Source organism: Canis lupus, chromosome 34 (assembly GCF_048164855.1).
Source record: "Canis lupus baileyi chromosome 34, mCanLup2.hap1, whole genome shotgun sequence".
In the NCBI taxonomy this organism is placed as follows: Eukaryota; Metazoa; Chordata; class Mammalia; order Carnivora; family Canidae; genus Canis; species Canis lupus.
In genome coordinates, this window is record NC_132871.1 from 23,577,357 (window position 1) to 23,602,313 (window position 24,957).

Genomic DNA, 24,957 nt, shown 5'->3' on the forward strand with positions numbered 1-24,957 from the left:
AGAAGACATAGGATATGAAAGGAAATTTTTTGCAAGTTCTAAATTCTAGAGATATGCATGGGATGTCTGCTAATACAGGAAAAAGGCCTATAAATTACCAACCTATGCTATAGAAATATAAACCACAAATTTGATATGTTTTACATTTCAGAGGTAATGGTTAAATAGTAGTAGTAAATATTAGTAATAAATATATTTAATCACATTAACTGTCCTGCAAAGTTTAGAGAACTCCAAATTTTATTTCTTAGTATGCACATTAATTTGTTAAAATGAAACAATAGACATTAAATGTGACTATCTTCTAGGCAGTATCTGAAAACTTGGCAGGATGGAGAAAAATACATAGATATTATTATTTAAAAATTAAACTACAATTTTGGTTTGGGTTATTTTTAAAAAACAGAAGTCTTTAACGGGCTTAAAAGTGTATTTGTCATACACCTAGATCTATATCTATCTATCTATCTATCTATCTATCTATCTATCATCTATTTATCTATCTAAAACACTAAAATCACAAAGTATAGTCTGTTGGATGACCAAAAGTTCCATAAATCAAAAAAATTTATGACTATAGTCTTTGTCTTTGTAGACACTGATCTTTTCATACTTTATTCCAAAAGTTACTGCCTTTCAGAAGAAGGGAATGGGCTTGGATTTCAAAGCGACTTTTATTAACTTAAATATTATTACATAAAAAGAAGCAGTAAATATAGATTTTGAAATGGTATCCCTTATTTTCTCTCTGTTTAAGACAAAAGTAATTCACAGATTGACAATTTTAAGGTACAGGATTTTACCTTCAAACAAAAGTGAGAGTATGTTTTCTAAGAGAATAACAAAGAATTTGTTAGGATATTTTTCTCTCCAGGACAAAATGGTATAAGGTTAAGACTTGGCACTCACATATATGTGTGGAAGTTTTATAAATGCTAACTTTTATGATACTCTTTCTAATCATGATGCCACAATGCTTTTGAACATGCATATTTTTGCCTATTTCTTTATATTACCTTCATTCTACCCACTGATCAATATCCATATTAATATATCCTATAAATAAATGTCATTGCAATGTTTAGTCACATCTGTTATTACAATATCTAAGTAATTTTAAGGGATGAAGATGACTATCCAAAGAGAGAGAGAGTTATTAACTCTGTAGTCTAATTTTATTTAGAGTAAAACAATTGAAAAGTGGACACTATTGATATTAACTGGGAAATGGTCCTGATTATTTAAATTTAAACACTTAAGAAATCTAACATCATCCTACATGTGTTTATGTTTCCAGGCTTATATAATTTTTTTTTTTTTTAGAGTGGGCTTTATACCCAACCTGGGGCTCATGACTCCAAAGACAAGACTTTCTTTTTCCCTTTAACATCTCAAAATTCTACTGGGGTTTGGAATCTACATATTAAAGCTTAAATATTTACATAGCTAAAATAACCTGGAGATTAGCTGAGCTTTGATAAATTCTCTATCAAGCTGGATCATTAGGGCTAAAAGTCACTTGCTTTACCAACTGATCCAGCCAGGTGCCCCTATTTTTCCAGGCTTTTAAACTCAACTAGTTCACCATCTTAAATCCAAAATTCTAATATTTGTCATACATCTTATTAATTAAAGTGCATATTATGCAGTATTCATATTTAGCAACTGCTTGAATTCATTTTCCTTTGAGTCATGAATTCATTTTTCCTCTGGACCTCCATGAGGGAGCATGTATCCATCAGATAAAAAGTTATTATAGACCATGTATTTTTCTGAGGCAAATTATAAAAGATGTGGGGCAAGCATAGGAGAAAATTAAGAATAATTTAAGTAACTGCTAATTAGAAAGTGAAAGCTCTGCCTTTCTACCTGTTACTTCATAAATTTTTCATTAAGTCCATTGTGAGACTGGCATAGTCATTTCCCTCTTCATAAAGATGTGGGGAAGGAATGTAAGATTATGTCAAAAGTACTATTTTTTTATTTTAAGTAATGTCAGTATTATTAAAACACCTAATTATGGAAAAACAACTGTAAAATATGTTCTCAAAGTATCTGTAAAGTATCAGATTAACTCATTTAAGCCCTTACCTATAGTTTTCTTCTTCTTTAAATAAATTATGTACATAAGTATTGTGAAACAGCAGCTTTTTAACTTCTATTTGGCCAAATTCAAATCAGTAGGAGAATAATATATCACGTAAGTATAGCATTATTTGCTACTGCTTAATCCGCTGAAACTCATGTGTATTGAAGGAAACTGGGATGAAGACATAAAGGTACATTACTATTAACCTTGAGACCAAGCTGATTTACACTACCTCAGAAACCTTCAACGCATTTAGAGTACCCAAAGGGTAGGAGATGAGGGAGGTACAGAGATGAGATGAGCCTGTTAGAGACAGACACAAGACAGAGCAAAATAAAGAAATATAAAGATGAATGACAAAGTTACATACATGTGTAACAATACATTTATTCATGGGAATAGAAAACATGAAGAAAGAAAGGCTAAATATTTAGAAAATGTTGATTAGGTGAGCTATATTTCAAAAACATAAAAAGTATGCACATAATTAAACCTGGAGAAAAATTAGTATGCCTGAAAATAATTAATGTAATATAAGAAATAATAAATTTAAACACATCATATTAGGTCTATTTTTGCTGTTAATATCGTCTTGATATTGTAAAACTCAGTAGCCACAATACAGCCTCTGAATAGAACTGTCAGTTTTGTTAACAAGCCACCTTGATTTTTTTTTTGAACAATGGAAAAATACCTTTATTGAATAACAATGTTTACTTCTGTCATCTACATGAATCTTTTAACATGTTTTCTCTCAAGTAATTCTAAGAATTATAAGTCTAGGTTTTTTTTCTCTTCAAAGGCAGAACAATATGAGGAATAATTTTTAAACTCTTTGTTATCTTACTTATGAGACCACAGTATTTGAAAAACATGAAAGCATATAAATATCTCAACATATGCAAACATTATACATCTGAAAATAAAAAGTACAGCGTTTGTAAAAGAAGTGATTGTAAAGCAATAAAACTGATTTCCAAAAGCCACAAATAAAAATTATTCACAGTAAACATGTGTACATTATTTTAAGGGCTGGAATCTACACAGGCCTACGGAATTAACTCATACCTCATCCTTTCAAAACTAAGTGTTCTCCAGTAACCTACGATTTTGAAGCTAAGTTAGAAACCTTCTGCTCTGTAACTCCTTCTGCGATCCTAAATAAAAGATGCAACTTATAATAGGAGGGAGAAAAGATTGGTGAAGGAAAAGAAATAGTTAGAATTATTAGTGGAACACAGTGGAATGAAAATAAACTACACCTGATCAAACACCTAAGTCTTAAATTATTTTTAAAACATATAAATGTTATCAGAAGGGTGAGAATACTTAATAGATTTGTAATCCAAATGTCTCAATACATAATCAAATACATGACCAAAATGATAAATACAAATACTGATATATTTACTTTTGAGATAATTTAACTCAAAAGTCTTAGTTTTATGTTTAGAAAGTCCTAGTTTCAAGGAATTACTGATTATTCTTGATATATTTATTCTGAGTACTTTCTACCCATATCATTTTCAGGGTTTTAATGTTAAAGGAGATATTATTTTTCTATTATTTTTTGCTGTTGTTTTGCCAAATGTAACTGTCACTTTTTATTGAAACATCAGAATCAGACATTTAATTCTCACAGTTTTGATGCTTAATGAAAAGTGAAAGTTAAACACAGCATGGTGGCATTAAAATGCACGGTGAATCCATATAGCATCCTGCAACTTAGCCCTTAAGAGAATGTGCAAAACACCAAGAAAAAAATTGTACAAAAAAAGTAAAGCTAACATATTTAGAGGTGAGACTAACAAATTATCACAAATCACTAAAAAAGTTATGAACAAAATAGTGCAGACTTGAGAGGAAGAACAAGGAAATCACTATCTTGCAAATCAAATCTATAAAATGGGGAAGATCCACATTTGAGACTCTCCGTTTGAAACATCTGAATTTAATTAGCCCTTGGGATTACTACCAAGATAATATGCTCAAGGAAAAGTCAGTTAAAGAATCAGAAATCTTATCCTATTCAACTCTTTTAGACTTCTTTATATAAATATCAGTTCACTCTTGAGGAAATTTCGATTGTTTTGCCTCTAAAGTGAAAGTGTATTAAAAACAAGAGGGGGCTTATTTCTACCCCTTTGCTGGTGAAAGCAAACATTTTCTGTTTTCAGGTTTCTAGAAAATCTTCATTCCATATAATTCCTATTCTATAATCTTAAAAGAAAAAAGTCAGTCTTTTTTGCATAAATAGTCTGCTGAAGAGATTTTTTTAAATAATAATATTATTTTCACCCTTTTGGATTTCTTAAAATCTTTTTGCATCTCTCTGTACTACTGCACACAAAAAAATACATCTCTATTGCATATTTTGAAACAATGTCAAATCTATATTTATGACTATGAATTTCGATTTGTTTGTTTATCTAGAATTTGTCAGTTTTTAGAGTTCCTAAGTAGATTGAGAACCTTAGTAATAAAGGTCTTTCACACTTTTTTTCACTTCTGGATAGGAGATTTATTTCTAAATTGGTGAAGTCTATACATATTTTCAGAATTCTCAACACGTAATTATGCAGTGTATGAAGAAGCAAAACAGAGTCACAAGGAGGTGTTATAAGCCTAGGCTTAGAAAGCCATTTCTGACAGCATACTCTACAACAATACTTAATTGGGTATATGAATCTTATTAGAAATGTTTCCAAGTTTTTATTACCCTAATGTGTGCCTCAAAAAGATCTCTATGTGTTTAGATAAAGGCTGATTATACAGATGGTGACACAATCACTTCAGTACTCCTCACATTCTAGTTTTCAGAAAAACTGAGCATTTGCCTCAGTAAGGCAAAATTAGGCTTTTAGAAAGCTATATCTCTAGGTATCTATATGTAGACTTGTGATTCAAGGCTATAATTCTATCATTGCTTCTTATGTTTATCAGAAGTTTAAAGCAATATCAAATAGTATGTTTAGGTCTATATAGTATTACAATAAATTAGTCATCCAGTAGGTTTACTACCTTCTTCCTTCCAAGAACAAAATGCAATAAAATTATTTTATAGTAAACATTATTCCCAGGGAAATTTGAAATATAAATTATGGCTAGTTCACAATCCAAGATCCTTGCATTTTTAAATAAACACATATCCTACATATAGACATAGATTTTATTGTATGATTTCTATTAAAAATAATCAAATCAAGGCAGAATTTTTTAAATGTGCCTCATTCATAGAGAGTTAGTTCATAAGATATTTCAATAAGGTCTTCAGAATCATGTAGACATAGGCCTAATGTCAGAATTACTAAATATCTGAATCTGTTTCTTAATATCATAATACCCAAATAAGTTCTAGTATTACAAGCCTAATAAATGTACTACATTTAGATTAAGTCTCAGAACATAAAAGCTTCATTTTGCCATTTTTACTTATAACATATTTTAAAGTATATTGTTATTTAGAATATGAATATATTTTTAATATATGATGTGATTTAAAGCAAATTACAAATTCTCAAAATCCTCAGTGGAATCTACAAATACAAATTGGTACATGTTATAAAGTACTTTATTGAACTTACTACAATAAAGTACTATGCAAAAGTAGAGTGTTTCTACGAAACCCTTCATAAGCCAAAACGGCATGAAGTGAAGAGTGTGCCCCACTTTCTGAAAGTTTGTCTTAATGCCACTTCACTTTTAAGACCTACATTAGTACAATAACAGGGTTTTTTTTTTTTTTTTTTTATAAAAGCAAAATCCTCTTCAGATTTCTTTTGGTTAATGAAAATAGGCACTAATGTAGGACTTTTGTAAAAGTGAAGTGGCATGGAGTGCCTGGGTGGTTCAATAGGTTAAGTGACCAACTTGATTTTGGTTCAGGTCATGATCTCAAGGGCGTGCAATCGAGCCCAGCATTGGGCTCCATGCTCAGAAAGCAGTCTGCTAGAAATTCTCTCTCTCTACCTCTGCCCCTCCCCCATGCATGCATGCATGTGCATCACGTGCTCTCTCTCTCAAATAAAAAAAAAATCCTTAAAAAAGAACAAAAAAACAAAGTAAAGTGGCATAACACGAAGTTTCAGAAAGTAGGGGATACGTGTGTATGCACAACTACAGACGCCATATAACTATAATGACTTAAAGATTCAAATAAGTACTTCAAAAATCATTTTGCCATTAAGAACTGGTTCTGTGCTCTGAAACAATAGTACATCTAATCATCTTCATTGATTTAATTAAAGCATTTCTCCTATATGTATATATTTGATTCAACAGTAGGAAAATTGGTTTAAAAATCCCATTTAAAGCAAAATGTGGAGAAAAATCATTTTCATGCATTTGTATTTAAGGCATCACTAAAGCTTTTGAAAGTAGGAGTAAGATGACATAAAATAGTCCATGCAGAAAAATATATGCTTTAGTGCATTTGTGCAAGTTGGAGTGTTTCTAGAACAGCATTTGAAATTACTTTCACTAACTTTTATCTTTTAAAACTGGGAACTTTTATGGCTGACAAAAGCTTAACAAATTCATATTATCCTCATCATAACTTTATTTTCCTTCACAAGACTAATGGAAAAGATGGATGTAACAAGAGAGTCCTAAGCAGCTTCTTTAGTGTAAATGATGAAGGTTAAAATCATGAAAGGAGAGGACAAAATACAAAAGAAGGACAAAATAGTCTGAAGCGCAAGTCATTAAGAAGAAGTCATAATTGCTAAAAAAAAAAAAAAAAAAAAAAAACAGTGATTGGTGTCATCTATGTTGGTGTGCAAATATAGTAAGTATACCGTGGCTCCATGGACATTGAAGATGTAGCACTGCAAACAGCAATGAGCCTATGAACTGGAAATCAGGCTTGTATGTAAAGCCACAAGCAATACACTAGTTAATCTCTCATGGATTTGTTGAGTATGAACAACATGAAATCAGTATCTTTTTTTTCTGCAAACAATGATTGGTGATCATTATTAATTTTAACTTAAAAAAACTGTAACTCAAAGCATTACATTACATTCTCAGGTTGTGGGACAAAGACTAGGACCTTGATTGGGATACAACTGATGCTCAGTTGATATTTGCTGCATTTGAATATATAACTTATTAGTTAAAAGTTTCCTTTGCATTCTTTCATGAGTATTTCAGGAAATTCAAATTCTTTATTAAAATTTCTACAATTTGATGCTTGATAATCAGACTACATATGTATAAAAAAGAATTCTACTACAACAATCTGTATTTCAATAGATCATTTTTAAATAAAATATATTTTAAAGAATTAAGAAGCACTTTGAAATTTCAGATACCTATGTTAACATTGAAAGTACAATAAAGAAATATTTACCATTTTTATCCATGGAATTTGGTTCTGATTGTTTCTTGCCAATATCAGCAAAGGAACGAACAATGGGAATTCTATTGGTGAGTTTTTTCTGATTCTGATGGTGATGCTGTTTCATCAGTGCCTCATGGACCCTGTGGCGTACATCCTCATTGAGTTGACCTGAGCTCACTTGTTGGTCAAGGACCATATCTGAAGAGGGAAGCCAAGAAAAGATTAGCACAGCAGATTAGTATAGTATGCAAGCAGCAAACTACTGAGTCCAAATATGCATACCCCAGATAATATGAGTCATTTTAAAGTAGGATGAATTCCTTTAAAAATCTCAAAAAGTTGTCACTTTTTGTTAAAATGTTGCACAAAAAAACCTGGGAAATTTTTATTATAAACTATTCAATTTTTAATGTGTAATAATTTCATGAAGACTTATTTTTTATTTTTTTTTAATTTTTTATTTATTTATGATAGTCAGAGAGAGAGAGAGAGAGAGGCAGAGACACAGGCAGAGGGAGAAGCAGGCTCCATGCACCAGGAGCCCGACGTGGGATTCGATCCCGGGTCTCCAGGATCGCGCCCTGGGCCAAAGGCAGGCGCTAAACCGCTGCGCCACCCAGGGATCCCAAGACTTATTTTTTAAATGGACATAGGTGCCTTGAGAACAAGTGCTTTATATTCTTATTTATTCACATTGATGGGAGGAAACAGTAGCAGGGCTAATATAAATATAATTAGTATGTTTAAAATTGTAAAGTGGTTTATACTTATATTTTAATATGGTTTTCCCTCCCTTTTTCTAGCAGAAAATGATTTCCATGTTTCCTCTTTAAGTAAACAAAAGTCCATCTGTAAAAATCTGATGCAGGGAGGCTTAGGCAGCTATCTAGTTGGCTGCGTTTGGAGAGTAAACAAGTCTTACATTGATATAAAGTCAGTCCCTCAAAACTTCCTTGCAAACATATTTATATTAAAAAGATCTCTTATAACCATAAAACAAAGAATAAAGGTGAGATTTCAGATGGCTGTGATTAAGCAGATTGATATTTACCAATATGTAGTGTCAGAAATGCTTATAAGTAGATGAGTAAAGGAATTTTAAGTTTCTTGGTAATGCAAAAACCACTTCAATAAACATCATGGTAGGAAGGAGGGTAGATGGTGAAGTAGGAGGATCCCAAGCTTATCTCGTTCCACAGATACATGGGGGCAATGGCTACCTTTATGTACCTAACTCTGAAAATGACCTGAAGACTGGCAGGACAGACCTTCCACAGCTAGTCATAGAGAGAAGGCTGCATACAAAAGGGTAAGAAAAGGCAGAGATGTGGTTGGGAACCAAACCCCTGGCAGTATTAATCACAAACAGGAGGGACATCACAAACATGGAAAGGCAAGAGGATCAGACCCCACACCAGGCACTCCTGGCACTGAGGACCCACACTGGGAAGACAAATCCCCTTAACATCTTACTTTGAAAACCAGCAGGGCTTAACTCCAGGAGCTTTTAAATTAGCAGGCTTAACTCTGGGGAACATGAGGGCAATAGGAAACTTGAGTCCTCCCTCCTAAAGAGACAGCATACTAAATAATTCAGCTTAAGACACAGCACAGAAACAGCAGTTTGAAAAGTGCCTGGGGTATAGGTGAAGGAAATTTATTGACTAATCCTAGAAAACCTATCAGAGGGGCAGGGATCTATAGGAGATTTCTCTGGGAGCAGAAGTGCTGGCAGGTGCCATTTCTCTTCCCCTCTTGCAGCCTAGACAGCAGAACATTTGTGGAAGCCAACTCTACACTCTCCATCTACCTTACTAGCACTGTGTGCCCCACCTGAGCATTCTCATGTGGGTCCACCCCACCCAACCCCTCTGGTTCTGCACATATCCCTCCAAAGCACCACCTCACTGGATCTGACTCCAGAAACAATGACAACAAAAGCAAAAATAAACAAATGGAACTATGTCAACCTAAAAATCTTCTGCACAGCAAAGGAGATCATCAACAAAATAAAAAGACAACCTCCCAAATGGTAGAAGGTATTTGCAAATCATATATCTGATAAGGGGCCAATATCTAAAATACATAAAGAACTCATATAACTCCACACCAAAAAAAAACAAACAACCTGATTTAAAAATGGGGGCAGCCTGGGTGGCTCAGTGGTTTAGCGCCGCATTCAGCTCAGGACCTAATCCTGGAGACCGGGGATGGAGTCCCACATCAGGCTCCCTGCATGGAGCCTGCTTCTGTCTCTGCCTCTCTCTCTCTCTCTCTCTCTCTGCCTCTCTCTCTCTCTATCTCTCTCTGTCTCTCATGAATAAATAAAACCTTTTAAAAAAATGGGCAGAAGACCTGAATAGATATATTTTTAAAAGAAGACTACAGGTGGCCAACAGACACAGGAAAAGATGTTCAACACCGCTCATCATCAAGGGATGCAAATCAAAACCACAATGAGATATTACCTTACACCTGTCAGAATGGTTAGTACAAAAAAAGACAAGAAATAACGAGTGTTGGAGAGAATGTAAAGAAAAGAGAAGCCCTGTGCACTCTTGGTAGGAATGTCAGTTGGTGCAACCACTGTGGAAAACAGTTTGGAGGTTCCTCAAAAAATTAAAAATAGAATTATTATATGATCCAGGAAGTCCACTACTGGGCATTTACCCAAACAGAATGTAAACATGGATTTAAAAAAAGGTAAATGCTCCCTCATGCTTATTACAGAATAATTTACAATAGGCAAGATATGGAATCAACCCAATCCCTGTTGATAGATGAATGGATAAAGATGTGGTGTATACACACCCACATAGACACACACACACACAATGGAATATTAGTAATAAAAAAGAAGGAGACCTTGGCATTTGTGATAAGATGGATGGACCTAGAAGATATTATGCTAAGTGAAATAAGTTGACGAAGACAAATACCATATGATTTTACTTACATGTGAAATCTAAAGAACAAAAGAAATGAACAAACGGACTCTTAAACATAAACAACAAACTGGTGGTTGCCAGAGGGGAGGTAGGTAGAGGGATGAATGAAACAGATAAAGGAAATTAAGAGGTACAAACTTCTACTTATAAAGTAAACAAGTCATGGAGATAAAAAGCACAATGTAGGGAATATAGCCAGTAATATTATAATAATTTTGTATGGGAACAGATGGTGACTACACTTAGTAGGTGGGCAATGAGTAATGTATAGAATTGCTGAATCAATAAACTGTACACCTGAAAGCAACATAACACTGTATGGCAATTATACTTCAATGACAACCTTTTTATACTTCAATAATAATTTTTGACTTTTTTATTTTAAAAAATAGTAAATTCTGTTTTTAAAGAAACACTCAAAGTTGCCAAAGAATTTATATTGTATGATTCTTTTTATGGCACATACACACATACAGAGAAAGGACACTGTAATGATATACACGAAATTATGTAAGAATGGATTAGGGGTAAAGAGAAACTTTAAAGTTTTGCCTTAGCATTAGATTGAACTATATAAAATTCCCATTTTTGTAAGTAAAAAACGTATCAGTAATTTCATACATTTTAATTTTTTGCAAGAGTTTTATGTAATAAAAAACATTAAAGAACACTAACAAATCAAAAAAGTATCTCCTGGGGATCCCTGGGTGGCTCAGCGGTTTGGCGCCTGTCTTCGATCCAGGGCGTGATCCTGGAGTCCCAGGATCGAGTCCCAGGATCGAGTCCCACATCGGGCTCCCTGCATGGAGCCTGCTTCTCCTCTGTCTGTGTCTCTGCCTCTCTCTCTCTATCTGTGTCTCTCATGAATAAATAAATAAAATCTTTTTTAAAAAAAGTATCTCCTTTTACAAACCTAGGGGATTTGGAAGGGAGAAATACATTAAACAGAGGATTTTTAGGGCAGTGAAAATACTCTGCATGATAGCATAATATTGGATACATGTCATTATATTTTTGTCCAAACCCATATAGAATATATAACACTCACAGTGAATCCTAATGTTAATCACAGACTTTATGTGATAATACTGTGTCAAGGTAAGTTCATCAGTTGTAACAAACATAACATTCTGGTGGGGGATGTTGATAATGAGGGAAGCTATGCATTTGTGGGGTCAGAGGTTTATAGGAAATCTCTGTATCTTCCCCTCAATTGTTCAGTGAACCTGAAGATGCTCTAAAAACTAAATTCGTATTTTAAAAACAACTTCAATATAATTATTCTGCTCTCAGATGATCAAATATTAACTCTATTTAATTTTTTAAGGCATTAACTCCTTATATAAAGCAACCATATCACAGTGAATTACCTTCCACGGTCCTACTGAGTACAAAAAAACATTGAGTACCTTACAAACAATGTTTACTTCAGTGTATAGGGGAAGGACTAGGGAAACAGACTTGGGTCACTGTATCACATTCTAGCTGTGTGATCTTATAAAATTGGATAACTTTAGAGTTCTTATTTATAAAATAGAGATGATATCTATGTCCTATGCTGTAGGTCTAATGATATAAAGCACCTAATGGACTGATTAGAATATTGAGATCCTCAGTAAATATTTCCCAGTATAGGAATTCCTTTAGTATAGCAATTTAGCAATTCCCATCAAGTATAACAGTATAGCAATTTCCATCAAGTAGGTTTGGGTCCCTGGTTTGGATTTTGTGGTGGTTTTAGTGTATTAATATTTATTTTATAATACTGTACGTGGAGGCAAAGTAGGATTTATCAATAGCAGAATACTCAAAGGAGGTGATTCAAGATGATAGTATAGGAAGACACAAATTCATCTCCTCTCATGAACAAAACAAATACACAGCTACATATGGAAAAATAGCCCCTAAAAGAACCTGAGTAGTAGCTGAATACCTGCTCCACAACAAAGGATAAAAAGACCACATCAAGACTGGTAGGAGGGATGCCTGGGTGGCTCAGCGGTTGAGCATCTGCCTTTGGCTCAGGGCATGATTCTGGAATCCCAGGATCAAGTTCCACATTTGGCTTCCTGCATGGAGCCTGCTTCTCCCTCTGCCTATGCCTTTGCCTCTCTCTCATGTCTCTCATGAATAAATGAATAAATAATCTTTAACGTAAAAAAAAAAAAACTGGTAAAAGAGGCAGAGACATGTTCTCACCAAAAACTCCACCCCCAGAGGGGCAACCAACAATCAGGAGGGAGCGCAAAAAAAAGTACACACACACACACACACACACACACACACACACATATATATATATGTATGTATATAAAACATCATTGATATTTAAATATTAGATATATAGATCATTTCTCCCTAAGGGAAAGAAGTTTGTACTCTATACAAGATACCCCACCCTTCAGGTCCTGCATGAGAGACACAAGCTCCAAAATGTCCAGCTTTGAAAACCAATGGTAGATTTTGTTCAGGGGAAACACAGGGTGGTAGAGAATGAAGATTCTGTTCTTAAATGGCTTACGTGCAGAACAACACTCCTTGGGACACAGCACAAAAAACAACACTTTGAAAAGAACCTAAATTACAGGTGAAGGAGATTTACTTGCTAAACTTAAAGCTACCAGAGAGGCAGAAGTCTGTTGGGACTCTCTCCAGGGATATGCTGGCAGATGCTGCTGTTATTGGCTCCCTCTACATTCCTGGCGCCAACACTGGTAGGTGCCTTTTTTGTACCCTCACTCTAACCACCTAACAGCAGAGGTAAATGGCTCTACCTCCCCCATCTCCCCCAGCTGCTCATGAAGCACCACCAGAGCCAAGGTGCACACCCAGCCTACATGAGGGATATCCCTTGAGTGGCAGGCTCAGGTGGCCAGGGGGATTGAATTTCTGAACCACAAAGTTCTAAAACAATCCAACGGACAGCTCGAGAGTCAACCAAGAACTAGGGTAAGGTTAAATGATAAGGTTCAACTCCTATACAGAGCCACTTCTTCAAGACCACTAGAGATAACTGCTTCACATAATACCAGAAACAAACACAGAAAACCAAGCAAAATGAGGAAACAGAGGAACATGTTCCATAAAGCAACAAGATAAAACCTCAGAAAAAAAATCTTAATGAAACAGAGATAAGTAATTTACTGAATAAAGAGTTTGAATTAATGGCCATAAAGATAGTCACCAAAATCAGAAGAAGAATAAGTGAACATACCTGGAACTTCAACAAAGAGATAGAAAATACAAGAAAGTACCAAATTGAGCTCACAGAGCTAAACAATATAATATATGAACCAAAAAATACAGTAGAGAGAATAAAAAAAAAATAGATCCGTGACCTAGAAGACAGGATAGTGGAAACCACTGAAACAAAACAGAAAAAAAAAAAAAAAAGGAAATTTTAAAAGATGATTGTAGCTTAAGGGACCTGTGAGACGACATCAAACATACTAACATTCAAATTATAGGAATCCCAGGAGAGAAGAGAGAAAAAAGGGACAAAAAACTTATTTGAACAGACGATAACTAAAAATTTCCCTAACCTAGGAGAGGTAATAAACACCTAAGTTCAGGAGTCCCAAATAAGAGTAACCTCAAATGATCCACACCAAGATGCATTATAATTAAAATGTCAAAAGCTAAAAATAAAGAGAGAGTCCTAAAACAGTAAGAGAAAAAGTTATATTCAAGGGAAATTCCATAAGACTATCTATTGATTTTTCAGCAGAAACTTTACAGGCCAGAAGATAGTGTCATGATACATTCAAAATGCAAAAAGAAAACTTCCAACCAAGAATGTTCTATCTGTCAAGGCTATAATTCAGAATTGAAAAAAACAAAGTTTCTCAGACAAGCAAAAGCTAAGGGAATTTATCACCACTAAACTGACATTAAAATCACTGTTAAAGGGACTTCTTTAAGCTAAAGAGTAAAGGCCATAACCAGAAATAATATATAAAATAAAATAATATATAAAACTACTTATAAAGCTAGTATGAAAGTTAAAAAACAAAAGTGTTAAAATCAACTATATCTACAATAGTTAGATTAGGAATACACAAAAAAAAGATGCAAAATATGATCTCAAAAAAGATAAAACAGGTTGGGGAGCATAAATAGGGTACAGCCAAACTCAAGTGACTATCAACTTAAAATAGACTGATATCTGATAATAACAATATATGATATCATATATGAATCTCACACTGACCACAAACCAAAAACCTATACTAGATACACAAAAAATAATGAGAAAGGAATCTAAACATAAAACTAAAGAAAGCTATCAAATCACAAAGGAAAAGAGCAAGAGAAGAAAAAAGAAACAGAATAATTACAAAAACAAACAGAAAACAATTAATGTAATGGCAATAAGTACATATATATTAATAATTACTTTAAATATAAATGAACTGGGCAGCCCGGGTGGCTCAGCGGTTTAGCGCCGCCTTCAGCCCAGGGTGTGATCCTGGAAACCCAGGATCAAGTCCCTCGTCAGGCTCCCTGAATGAAGCCTGCTTCTCCCTCTGCCTGTGTCTCTGCCTCTCTCTTTCTCTCTCTCTCTGTGTGTGTGTGTGTGTGTGTGTGTCTCATGAATGAATAAATAAAATCTTAAAAATAAATAAATGTAAATGAACTAAATTCCCCAATTAAAAAACATAGGTTGGCTGAATGGATAAAAAACAAGATCCATCTAGAAGCTACCAAGAGGAGGCTCAATTCAGATCTAGAGACTCACACAGACTAAAACTGGAGAGATGGAAAAAACTTATTCTATAGCTAATGAAAATAGCATAAATCAAATAGCTAATGATTTAGCAACACTTAAATCAGACAAAATAGACTTTAAGACAAAGACCATAACAAAAGACAAAAGGCATTATATAATGATAAAGGGTGAATCCAACAAGAGGATATAACATTAATAAATATTTATGCACCCGATATAGGAGTACTTAAACATATAAAATAAATATTTACAGACATAAAGGAAGAAATTGATAGCAACAAGATAATAGGAGGAGACTTTAATTTCCCATTTGCATCAATGAATAGATCATTCAGAAAAAAAAAACCAAGTAAGGAAGCATTGGCCTTAAACAACATATTAGACCAACTGGATTTAATAAATACAGATTATTCCATCCAAAACCAACATAATACACATTCTTTTCAAGTACACATGAAACATTCTCCAAGATAAATCGTGTTAGGCCACCAAACGAGTCTCAATAAATTTAAGAAGACTGAATTTTATCCAGTATCTTTTCAGATCATAATAGTATGAAATTAGAAATCATTTATAAGTAGAATATTTGAAAAAATACAAATACATGGAGACTAAACAACATGCTACTAAATAACCACAAAGAAATCAAAGAGGAAATTAAAAATACCTTGAGATAAATGAAAATGAAAACACATTTCAAAATCTATAGAATGTAGCAAAGGCATTTCTGAGAGGGGTTCATAGTGATACAGGTCTACCTCAAGAGACAAGAAAAATATCAAATAAACAATCTAACTCTACACCTTAAAAGAACAAATGAAGCTCAAGTTAGTAGGAGGAAGGAAATTATTAAAATCAGAGCAGAAATAAATGAAATAGAGACAAAAAAAACAATTAAGAAGATCAATGAAACTAAAAACTGATTCTTTAAAAAGATAAACAAAAATACCAAACATTTAGCCAAACATGTCCAAAAAAAGAGGACCCAAATAAATAAAATCAGAAGTAAAAGAGAAATTATAACTGATACCACAGAAATACAAAAGATCATAAGATACTACTATGAATATATGTCAAAAAATTGAACAATCTAGAACAACTGGATAAATTATTAGAAACCCACAATCTTTCAAGACTGAATTGTGAAGAAATAGATAATCTGAATATATTGATTACTAGTAAGGAGATTGGATCAGTATTAAAAAGAAAGCTTCCAATGAATAAAAGTCCAGGACCAAATGACTTCACTGATGAATTTTACCAAACATTCAAAGATTTGATACCTATACTTTCTAAACTGTTCAAACAATTGAAAGAAGGGAATACTTCCAAACTAATTTTATAAGGCTGACATTAAGCTGATATCAAGCCAGACAAGATACAAGAAAAAAAGAAAGAAAATACAAGCCAATATCCATGATGAGCATAGATGCAAAAATCCTCAACAAGATATTAGCAAACTTCAACAATATGTTAAAAGAATCATACAGCAAGATCAAGTGCTATTTATTCCAGGAATGTAAGAATGGTTGAACATTTGCAAATCAATCAATGTGATATACACTAACAAAAGGAAAGATAAAAATCATTTGATCACCTCAATAGATGCAGAAAAAGTATTTGACAAAATACAACACCCATTTATGATAAAAACTCTCAACAAAGTAGGTACAGGAAAATGTACCTCAACATAATAAAGACTGTATATGACAGACCCACAGCTAACATTATACTCCAAGATCAGGAACAGGAAAAGATGTTCATTCTCACCACTCTTAGTTAACATACTATTGAAAGTTCTTGCAATTAAGCAAGAAAAAGAAGTAAAAAGGAAAACTCGTTATTTGTGAATGACATGATACTATATGTAGAAAATCCTAAAGAAACCAACAAAAACATTCAATAAATAAATAAATAAATAAATAAAGCCAACAAAAACTATAACTAATAAATGAATTCAATGAAGTTGCAGATACAAAATTAATACACAGAAATCCATTGCATTTCTATAAACATATAATGAACTATCAGAAAAAGAAATTAAGAAAAAAATCCCATTCACAATTGCATTCAAAAGAGTATAATACCTAGGAATAAATTTAACCAAGAAGGTACAAGACAAATACAACATTGATGAAAAAAATGTAAGACACATATAAATGGGAATATATACCATGCTCATGGATTGAAAGAACTAATGTTGTTAAAATTTCCATTTTACCCAAAGCAATATACAGATTCCATGTGATCCCTATAAAAAAAAACAATGGCCCTGGGCAGCCAGGGTGGCTGAGCAGTTTAGCGCCGCCTTTGGCCGAGGCCATGATCCTGGAGACCCAGGATCAAGTCCCACATCAGGCTCCCTGCATGGAGCCTGCTTCTCCCTCTGCCTGTGTCTTTGCCTCTCTCTCTCTCTCTCTCTCTCTCTCTTTCTCTCTCTCTCTCTCTGTGTCTCATGAATAAATAAATAAAATCTTTAAAAATAAATAAATAAATGAAAACACTAACTCAGAAAGATTTATGCAGTCTTATGTTTATCGCAGTATAATTTATAATAACCAAAATACAGAAGCAATCTAAGTGTCCATTGACAGATGAATGGATAAAGAAGAAATGTTATATATCTATCCATCTATTTATCATAATGTAATATTGTTCAGCTATAAAAAAGAGTAAAGTCTTGCTATTTGTGACAATATGGATGGATCTGGAGGATATTTGTTGATAAAATAAATCAGATAGTGAAAGACAAATACTATAAGATTTCATTTATACGTGTAATCTAAAAAACAAAACAAACACAAAAAAACAAGACAAAACTCTATATCTATGTTCACAGATAAAGAGAACAGACTGACAGTTTTCTAGAGAGGCAAACTGGGGGAGGGCAGAATTGGTGAAGGACATCAAGAGATATAAAACCCCAGTTATAAAGTAAGTAAGTCATGAAATGTAATATACAACACAAGGAACATAGGTAATATTGTAATAACTTTACATTTACATAGAGACAGATGGCAAGTAAACTTATATGGTGATGATATCAAAATGTATTAAATGTCAAATTACTATGTTGTACACCTGAAACTAATATGTGTTCCAATTATACTTCAATTTAAAATACCAGAAACTCCAATCAAATTATAAAACAATGAATTTCATTGGCTCACATAACAGAAAACCAGTTAGGTTGGATTTAATTTTATTCCTCTGACTCCCCCTCCTCTCAGTGTGAGTTTAACCTAAGGCTTATTTTCCTTATGGCCATAAGGCAAGTGCCAATAGCAACAAAGAAATACATATTTTTGTTGATATCCATATATTCTTTGACTTTTTGTGACTTTCTCATAAAAGAAGGTTCTTTTTCTTCTACCCAGGAAAAAATCTTTTAAATCCAACTGACATAGCCCTTCTGATGCTGAGACAATCCCTGGTTAAGGAAATAACACCCCATGACTGGCTTAGGCTGATCAAGAGCTGCCCTTCACTCTGGAATCAGTTCTCTAAGCCATAGGTAGACAAACTTTTTCTTTGTAAACCATGCAGTCTCTGTAATCACTACTCAACTCTGCCATTATAGCACGAAAGTAGACATAAAGAACATATGCATAAATGAGTATGGTTGTGTTTCAATAAAATTTTCTTACAGACTCTGAAGTTTGAGTTTCATATGATTTTCATGTGGCAAAATATTAATATTCTTTTTATCATTTTTCAATTTTGTAAAATGTAATAACCATTCTGAGCCCATAGGCCTGACAAAAACAGACAGTGGTTCATACTGGCATATGGGATATAATTTGCTGACCTATTACTCTATTACTTTACTGTGTACAATGGAAAGAGGTAGAATGTAATTTTGGAAATCAGCCATACTATTCATTATAATCATCTCTAAAGTCCTTTTCAACTCTGAAAATAGCTGATAGTATAAAATATTTATATCTTACTCCTTTGGAGATAAGTAGTTATAATATCTTTGAATTAATTTGAAACAAATGAAATTATAAATTGCCAACATATGTGACTTTACATTAAGAGGGAAAAATGTATATAAAATATGCCACATATACTTCATAATGGGAGTTGTAAAGTTAAATACCAGAAGGATGCCACTGCACAGTGGGATCACAGCTTCATCTGTAAGCCATAATGTGTATCCACAGTTCAATATTTTAATCAAAATCAAATGAATCATATAAAACCCCATGTATATGGTTATGATTTTTGGTTCTTACCAAAGTACAGTCTTTCTTACGCACTACAAAAACCCATAAGTCACTGCTTCAGTCATTCAGAAATAAGGTCTTTATTTGAAACAGTTACATAAGAGAAAGTAAATAGAAAAAGAATGATCATCTGCTTGTTAGCCACACAGAAATATACAGTAAACTCCTCTGAGGTATAACTGCATCAAATATATCTTAATGAACTAGAAAAATTAATCATCTTGCTTAAGAATGTAACTTATCAACTGAGGTGAGATTTAAGTACCAATGGGAGTCTGATTCACTAATCACTTTCATTGTTCTCTTCACTACTATAATATATATTAGTATTAACCTTGAAAAGTAGGAAAGGATAATGAACCATAATGGCTTTGGGCCCAAAATCAAGGCCTACAATCTCAGACGGCTATGATGTCTAAATAATACAGTCTAGCTGCCAAAGCACAATGCCAGGATCTGGGTGATATCAGGAGAAGCAAGAAGGAAAAGGATAAATAGGTCACACTCTTCTAGCACTAAGCAGGCTCTAAGAACACTAGTAGCATTTGTGTAAAAAGTCCTCAGAAAATGAAAAAAAAATTATTTTTCATTCTAATCAGTTATTTTTTTATGATGAATCCATCTTGGCCACTGAATGAAAACCTCTAGAGATCATGAGATTTTACAGATTCTATGTAAATATCTGCCTTATCTTAAAAGATAATTATATGAATTCTTTGTCTTAAAAAACCCATTTCCTTAACTCTACAAGATGTTGGGAGAGGAGTGAGAAATAGGAAGGGTCTAAATTCAACAGTTTGGTTGACAGCACTCACAGGAGTGTATATACTAAAATTGTAAACTACCCTAAGAATACTTACTTTCCAGAACAAGGATGGTAATAGTATGGAGAAGTTAACAAATATGTGACTATTCCCGTACTCCCAAATCTGCAGATTATATTCAGTGGAGCAAACTTCTACTTTTTCCTTCAATAGAATATTTTAAACAACAAGAGTTGTTGTAATGAGTTGAGAGCTATGATTGAAAATCTGTCCACAGTCCTAACTTTGGTTTGGTTTTCATTTCTTACTCCCATTGACAGAATTAGGTTAAAGTATACCAGCGCAGAGAGAATATTCCATTACTAATCTTTACAGTGCTGAATTTCAAAGACATTGACAAAGACCATAAAATTGCCTGTAATTTATATAAACATAATTAAGAAGCATTTTAAATGCAATTAATCTCCATCAGAATAAATCACAGTAAGAAAATATATCTGGAGAATTTCGGATTTGAAAAGGTTAAATAATATTTTGAAGGAGGAAGTTTAAATTTATTCTAAGTTCCCTGAAACACTGGAAAATAGACAGTTTTAAATTAACTTTGTCAAAAGAAAATCCTACTTTAATTATACCAGACATTCTTGACAGACCTGCCAGATACAAATGGGATTTTCTCCTGCTAAGTCTACAAAAATCTCTTTAAAGAATTATCTAAGACTATTAAAAACATATCAGAAGATTGATATAAAAATCCTTGATTATTCTAAAACAATATCTGGATCATATTTCTCTATTAGAAAATGTCTAGAAAATATTAATGCTACAGAGCCTGTGCATTCACAAAGTTTAAGAGTTTAGAGCCCTTAAAGATAGATATTATATCTAGCTTTTGGAAAATTGAAACTAGTGACTAATATGTTAGTAACTGCCTAACATATAGAAAAACATGATAAATAAGAGGTAAAGAGTTCCAGGTCTTATTGTTAATCACTATTGTCACAAATTATCATGAAATAGAATAAAACAAAACTTATGATTAAAGGTTAATAAGAGAAATTATTCCTATTGCTGTATCACCTATGCTACATCACTTCTTTTTATCTGTTTATAAAACAGGTGGAGTGTATCCTCCTATCTCATAAGGTTACTGTGATAATAAAATATAATGAATGTGAAAATACCTTACAAAATTAGAAGTCTTAAAAATGTAAAGTATACTTACTACACACTTAATAATACAGCTCAATTGTCACAAAGTAAAGATAGCAATGAGTAAACAGTAAGAAAATAATTATAAACTATAGGAAGAAAAATATCTTAAGATTTTATTGAGGGCAGAAATAAATATCTATGAATTACATAAGGCAAATTACAATTACTCAAAGAGAGACTCTCTTCTCATTAATGAGTGAAAAGAAATTTAAGGTAACAAGGATCAACAAGTATTTTAATCATATTTTTAATGTGGTATTAACTCTAAACTACTGACATCTGAATGGCATTTTACAGACTGCTCTACACTGAAAATGGGACAGTCAAGTTGAGCTACTTTGGAGACATAAAGATACAGACTAATTAGACGAGCAGAAAGAATAAAAGCTATTTGGGGTATCAAGACTTCCATTGAACTACTTTCCTTTGTAAGGATATACTCAGAAAATGTAATTCGCCTTCAGGAGCAAGAATTAACACAACTAACAACCCTCCCATATCCTACAGAGCTCGGGAAAGGGGGCAGCAGGAGGGAAAGGAAACATAAACTTAGACAATAAAACCGAACTAAAGTGATGAGATGAACAGTTTCTGTCAAATTCATGGGGGATTTCCTGGTAGAAATAAATTTCTGAAGAAAGCATTAGAAACTACATGCTTTAAGAAATTTAAAACCTGGTAAAACTATGAAGGGTACTTTCTGAGGTTAATTTTGCCAGGTGGAGGAACTTGACAGTCTCATTAGATATAGCCAATCCAGAAGTTATTTGGATTAACCCATTTTTAAAGGTAATGCCTTCACTGACATAAACAGCAGAAATGAACTCTATTGAGGGCAAGACCTTAAAATTTCTGAATCTTACTTTCTTCATTTATGAAGTAAGGATAAACGGTCATAATACTAAGCCCAATTTTGTTTTGAGTATCCAAAAGATAGCGTAGAATTAAAAAAAAAGAACTTCCCAAACTGCAAAGTACCATGAAAAGCCCAGCCATTTGGTACGTAATTAAAACATAAAAATGTTTACGGGCTATCATCCAGACCCTATAATGTAAAGCTAATAAATTAGGTTGGGGAACTACCATTCCGGCATTCACAAAAAGTTTGCTAACTCATGTTAACCATTTTCTTTAAGTCTTGATTTAATGCGATCCATTACTGTATCCTGTGTTTTTCTGAAAAGTATATGTATTTAACTTCATATAGTCTTTTTGGCTCTAGTTATATATTCTATTTTATTTTTTTCTAGTTAATGTATTTTGAAAGGAAAGCTCTTTACAGATGTAGTATGAAGCTCAGGGAAAGAAGGCCTATCTCACCTATTTTTTGTTTTGATTTTGTTTTTACTTAATATTTTAGGCCAAGATATCTTTGCACACTTACTTCTCTTTTCACACATATTGCAATGTATGCATGCCTATCAGCTCCAATGATGAAATAAATAATTTTTAAGTAAATAAATTATCATTAAAATTTGGGCAACATACACTTCAAGCCATTCTCTTTCTTCAGACAGTGGTTGTAATGTAACATAAGGAACACACAGCTTATAGTCAGAGACCTTAGACGGAACAAGGGCCCTAAAAGTCTCAGGATTTCTATATTTTTATTGAAAAAATGAGAATGACACTTACTTTATGAGGCTATTCAGAAGATTAAATTATGCAAACAATTTTAAATATAATATTATCTTACTTATGGAATAGAAAAACATTCACAGAGCTTTGGGTTTTTTCCATTTCTATAATATAATTTAGACATTAAAAAAAAGACATTAAAGTCTCCCTTAAGTTTTTGTACTTTAAAAATAAATTCAAAAAAATAAAATAAAATAAATAAAAATAAATTCTACATGGAATTGCTTTCATTAATCTTTTCCAAACTAGAAATTTTTTAAAACTGCCTGAGTCTCTGCTTTATTTTTAAAATCTCCATTAACCATTTCATTTATACTCTCTTAAAACTCTTTTTGTATTATTTTGTTTATACTAAATGTTTTTCTTTCAGATCAAAAGATACAGGAGTGGGATGCCTGGGTGGCTCAGCGGTTAAGCATCTGCCTTCGGCTCAGGGCGTGACTGGGGAACCAGGATCAAGTCCCACATCGGGCTCCCTGCACGGAGCCTGCTTCTCCCTCTGCCTGTGTCTCTGCCTCTCTCTGTATCTCTCATGAATAAATAAATAAAATCTTTAAAAAAAAAAAAAGATACAGGAGTTCTTTCCTCTGTTTCTAGAGTAACAGTGAGATACTTCATAAACATAACTACTTGTGTTACTTAAACATTATAGACTTCTAATATAAATCTTTCATCCCAGGGCCTAGTCATAATATTCAATATAAAGTAATACCAACTGCATCAGTTGGCATCCTCTGGAATTCATGAGTTCTAGTTCAGTTTAAAATAAATGGCCATACCTTTCTGTTCTATTCTAAATTAACATTTTCCCTATCTACTGATTTTTTTTTATCATTTCATCATTTGAATATTGAAAAAATCCATTTCTAGCTTTATGGGTTTTTTCCTTCTATTTTCTGATGGTGACAGCTTACGCACAATAGTGAAAAACAATATATCCTAAATGGGAATCAGGCTATCTAGGTTCTTGTTCTATACCTGCCACTGACAAATTAGACCACATTTCTCTGAGATTCAACTTCTTTTATCTTAAATAAGTAGGTAGAAAATAGTTATTTTTAAGGTCTTATATGCTGATCATAAGAATTAACTTTCCAAAGGTACACATAATATAGAATTATAAGGAAAGGGGAGTAACAAAAATCAGCTATACCCATAAGAGTGAAATAGACTAAGGGAAAAAAAGATATACCTGCAATTTCTTCTAAAGTGTTGGCATGCATGTCCAGCAACACAGTTCCATTCAGAATACAACTTCTCAGCTCAAACAAGCTGTGCAATGAAAGAGTAGCCACATAGGGCTTGCTCCACCTTTCTCCTCCATCTTCCACATCTTCTTCAAACTTCAACCACCTACACAAATAAATATTATCAGCACATTGAATATTATATTATAGATGAAAGATCCTTTGTCCCAAAAATAAAAAGTAGAAACAAAGATATTCACAATGCTTCTTGGTTTTGTGGGTTTGGAAGTAAAAACTAGTTGAAGTCATTTGGTTTATTTCATTTTAATTCCATTTAACAAGCATTCTTTTTGTCATGGAAGGTTGTATAGAAAACAAAACAAAACAAAAATCCTCAAATGTTATTTTTATTAGTTTGTTGAGCTCTGAAAAAAATTTTAATATAATGTTTATTCAGTGGTCACAATGAATTTGCTATAGAATTAACAGACTATACTTCATAGAAGGAAAAAGATGCAAAAGAAAATGAAAGAATACTCATTTTTCTTCAATGGGAAGTCTTAAAATGGAATATTTGAGTCTCTTGGTAGTTTTTCCATTCAATTTTTAGGAAAGCTAGGATACTTTGGGGCCTATTCTGTAGAAAAATATGTATTAGGCCTACTTGGATGAAATGTAGTTATTGCAGTCATTTCCTAGGGACTACAGAAACCTATGAGAAGGAGGCTAGCCTCCAATCCTGGAGCCTTCCTGTCCAGATGGAGAACAGAAGCTTGATGTCAAGACTGCCTTCTTGGAGTGAAATGAGTAATAATAT

General features: G+C 33.0%; 1 protein-coding gene across 7 annotated transcripts in view; it reads right to left on the bottom strand.

Annotated features, from left to right (window-relative positions):
- Window positions 1-24,957, bottom strand: part of SLC4A10 (solute carrier family 4 member 10) — a 285,441-nt gene that overhangs the window by 111,956 nt on the left and 148,528 nt on the right. For all 7 annotated transcript variants that reach the window (XM_072811530.1, XM_072811534.1, XM_072811529.1 and 4 more), the window contains exons 5-6: window positions 24,146-24,306; window positions 7,440-7,628 (exon numbers count right to left, since the gene is read on the bottom strand). In XM_072811530.1, the coding sequence (XP_072667631.1) occupies window positions 7,440-7,628; window positions 24,146-24,306 (350 nt within the window). The remainder of the gene's footprint in view (window positions 1-7,439; window positions 7,629-24,145; window positions 24,307-24,957) is intronic.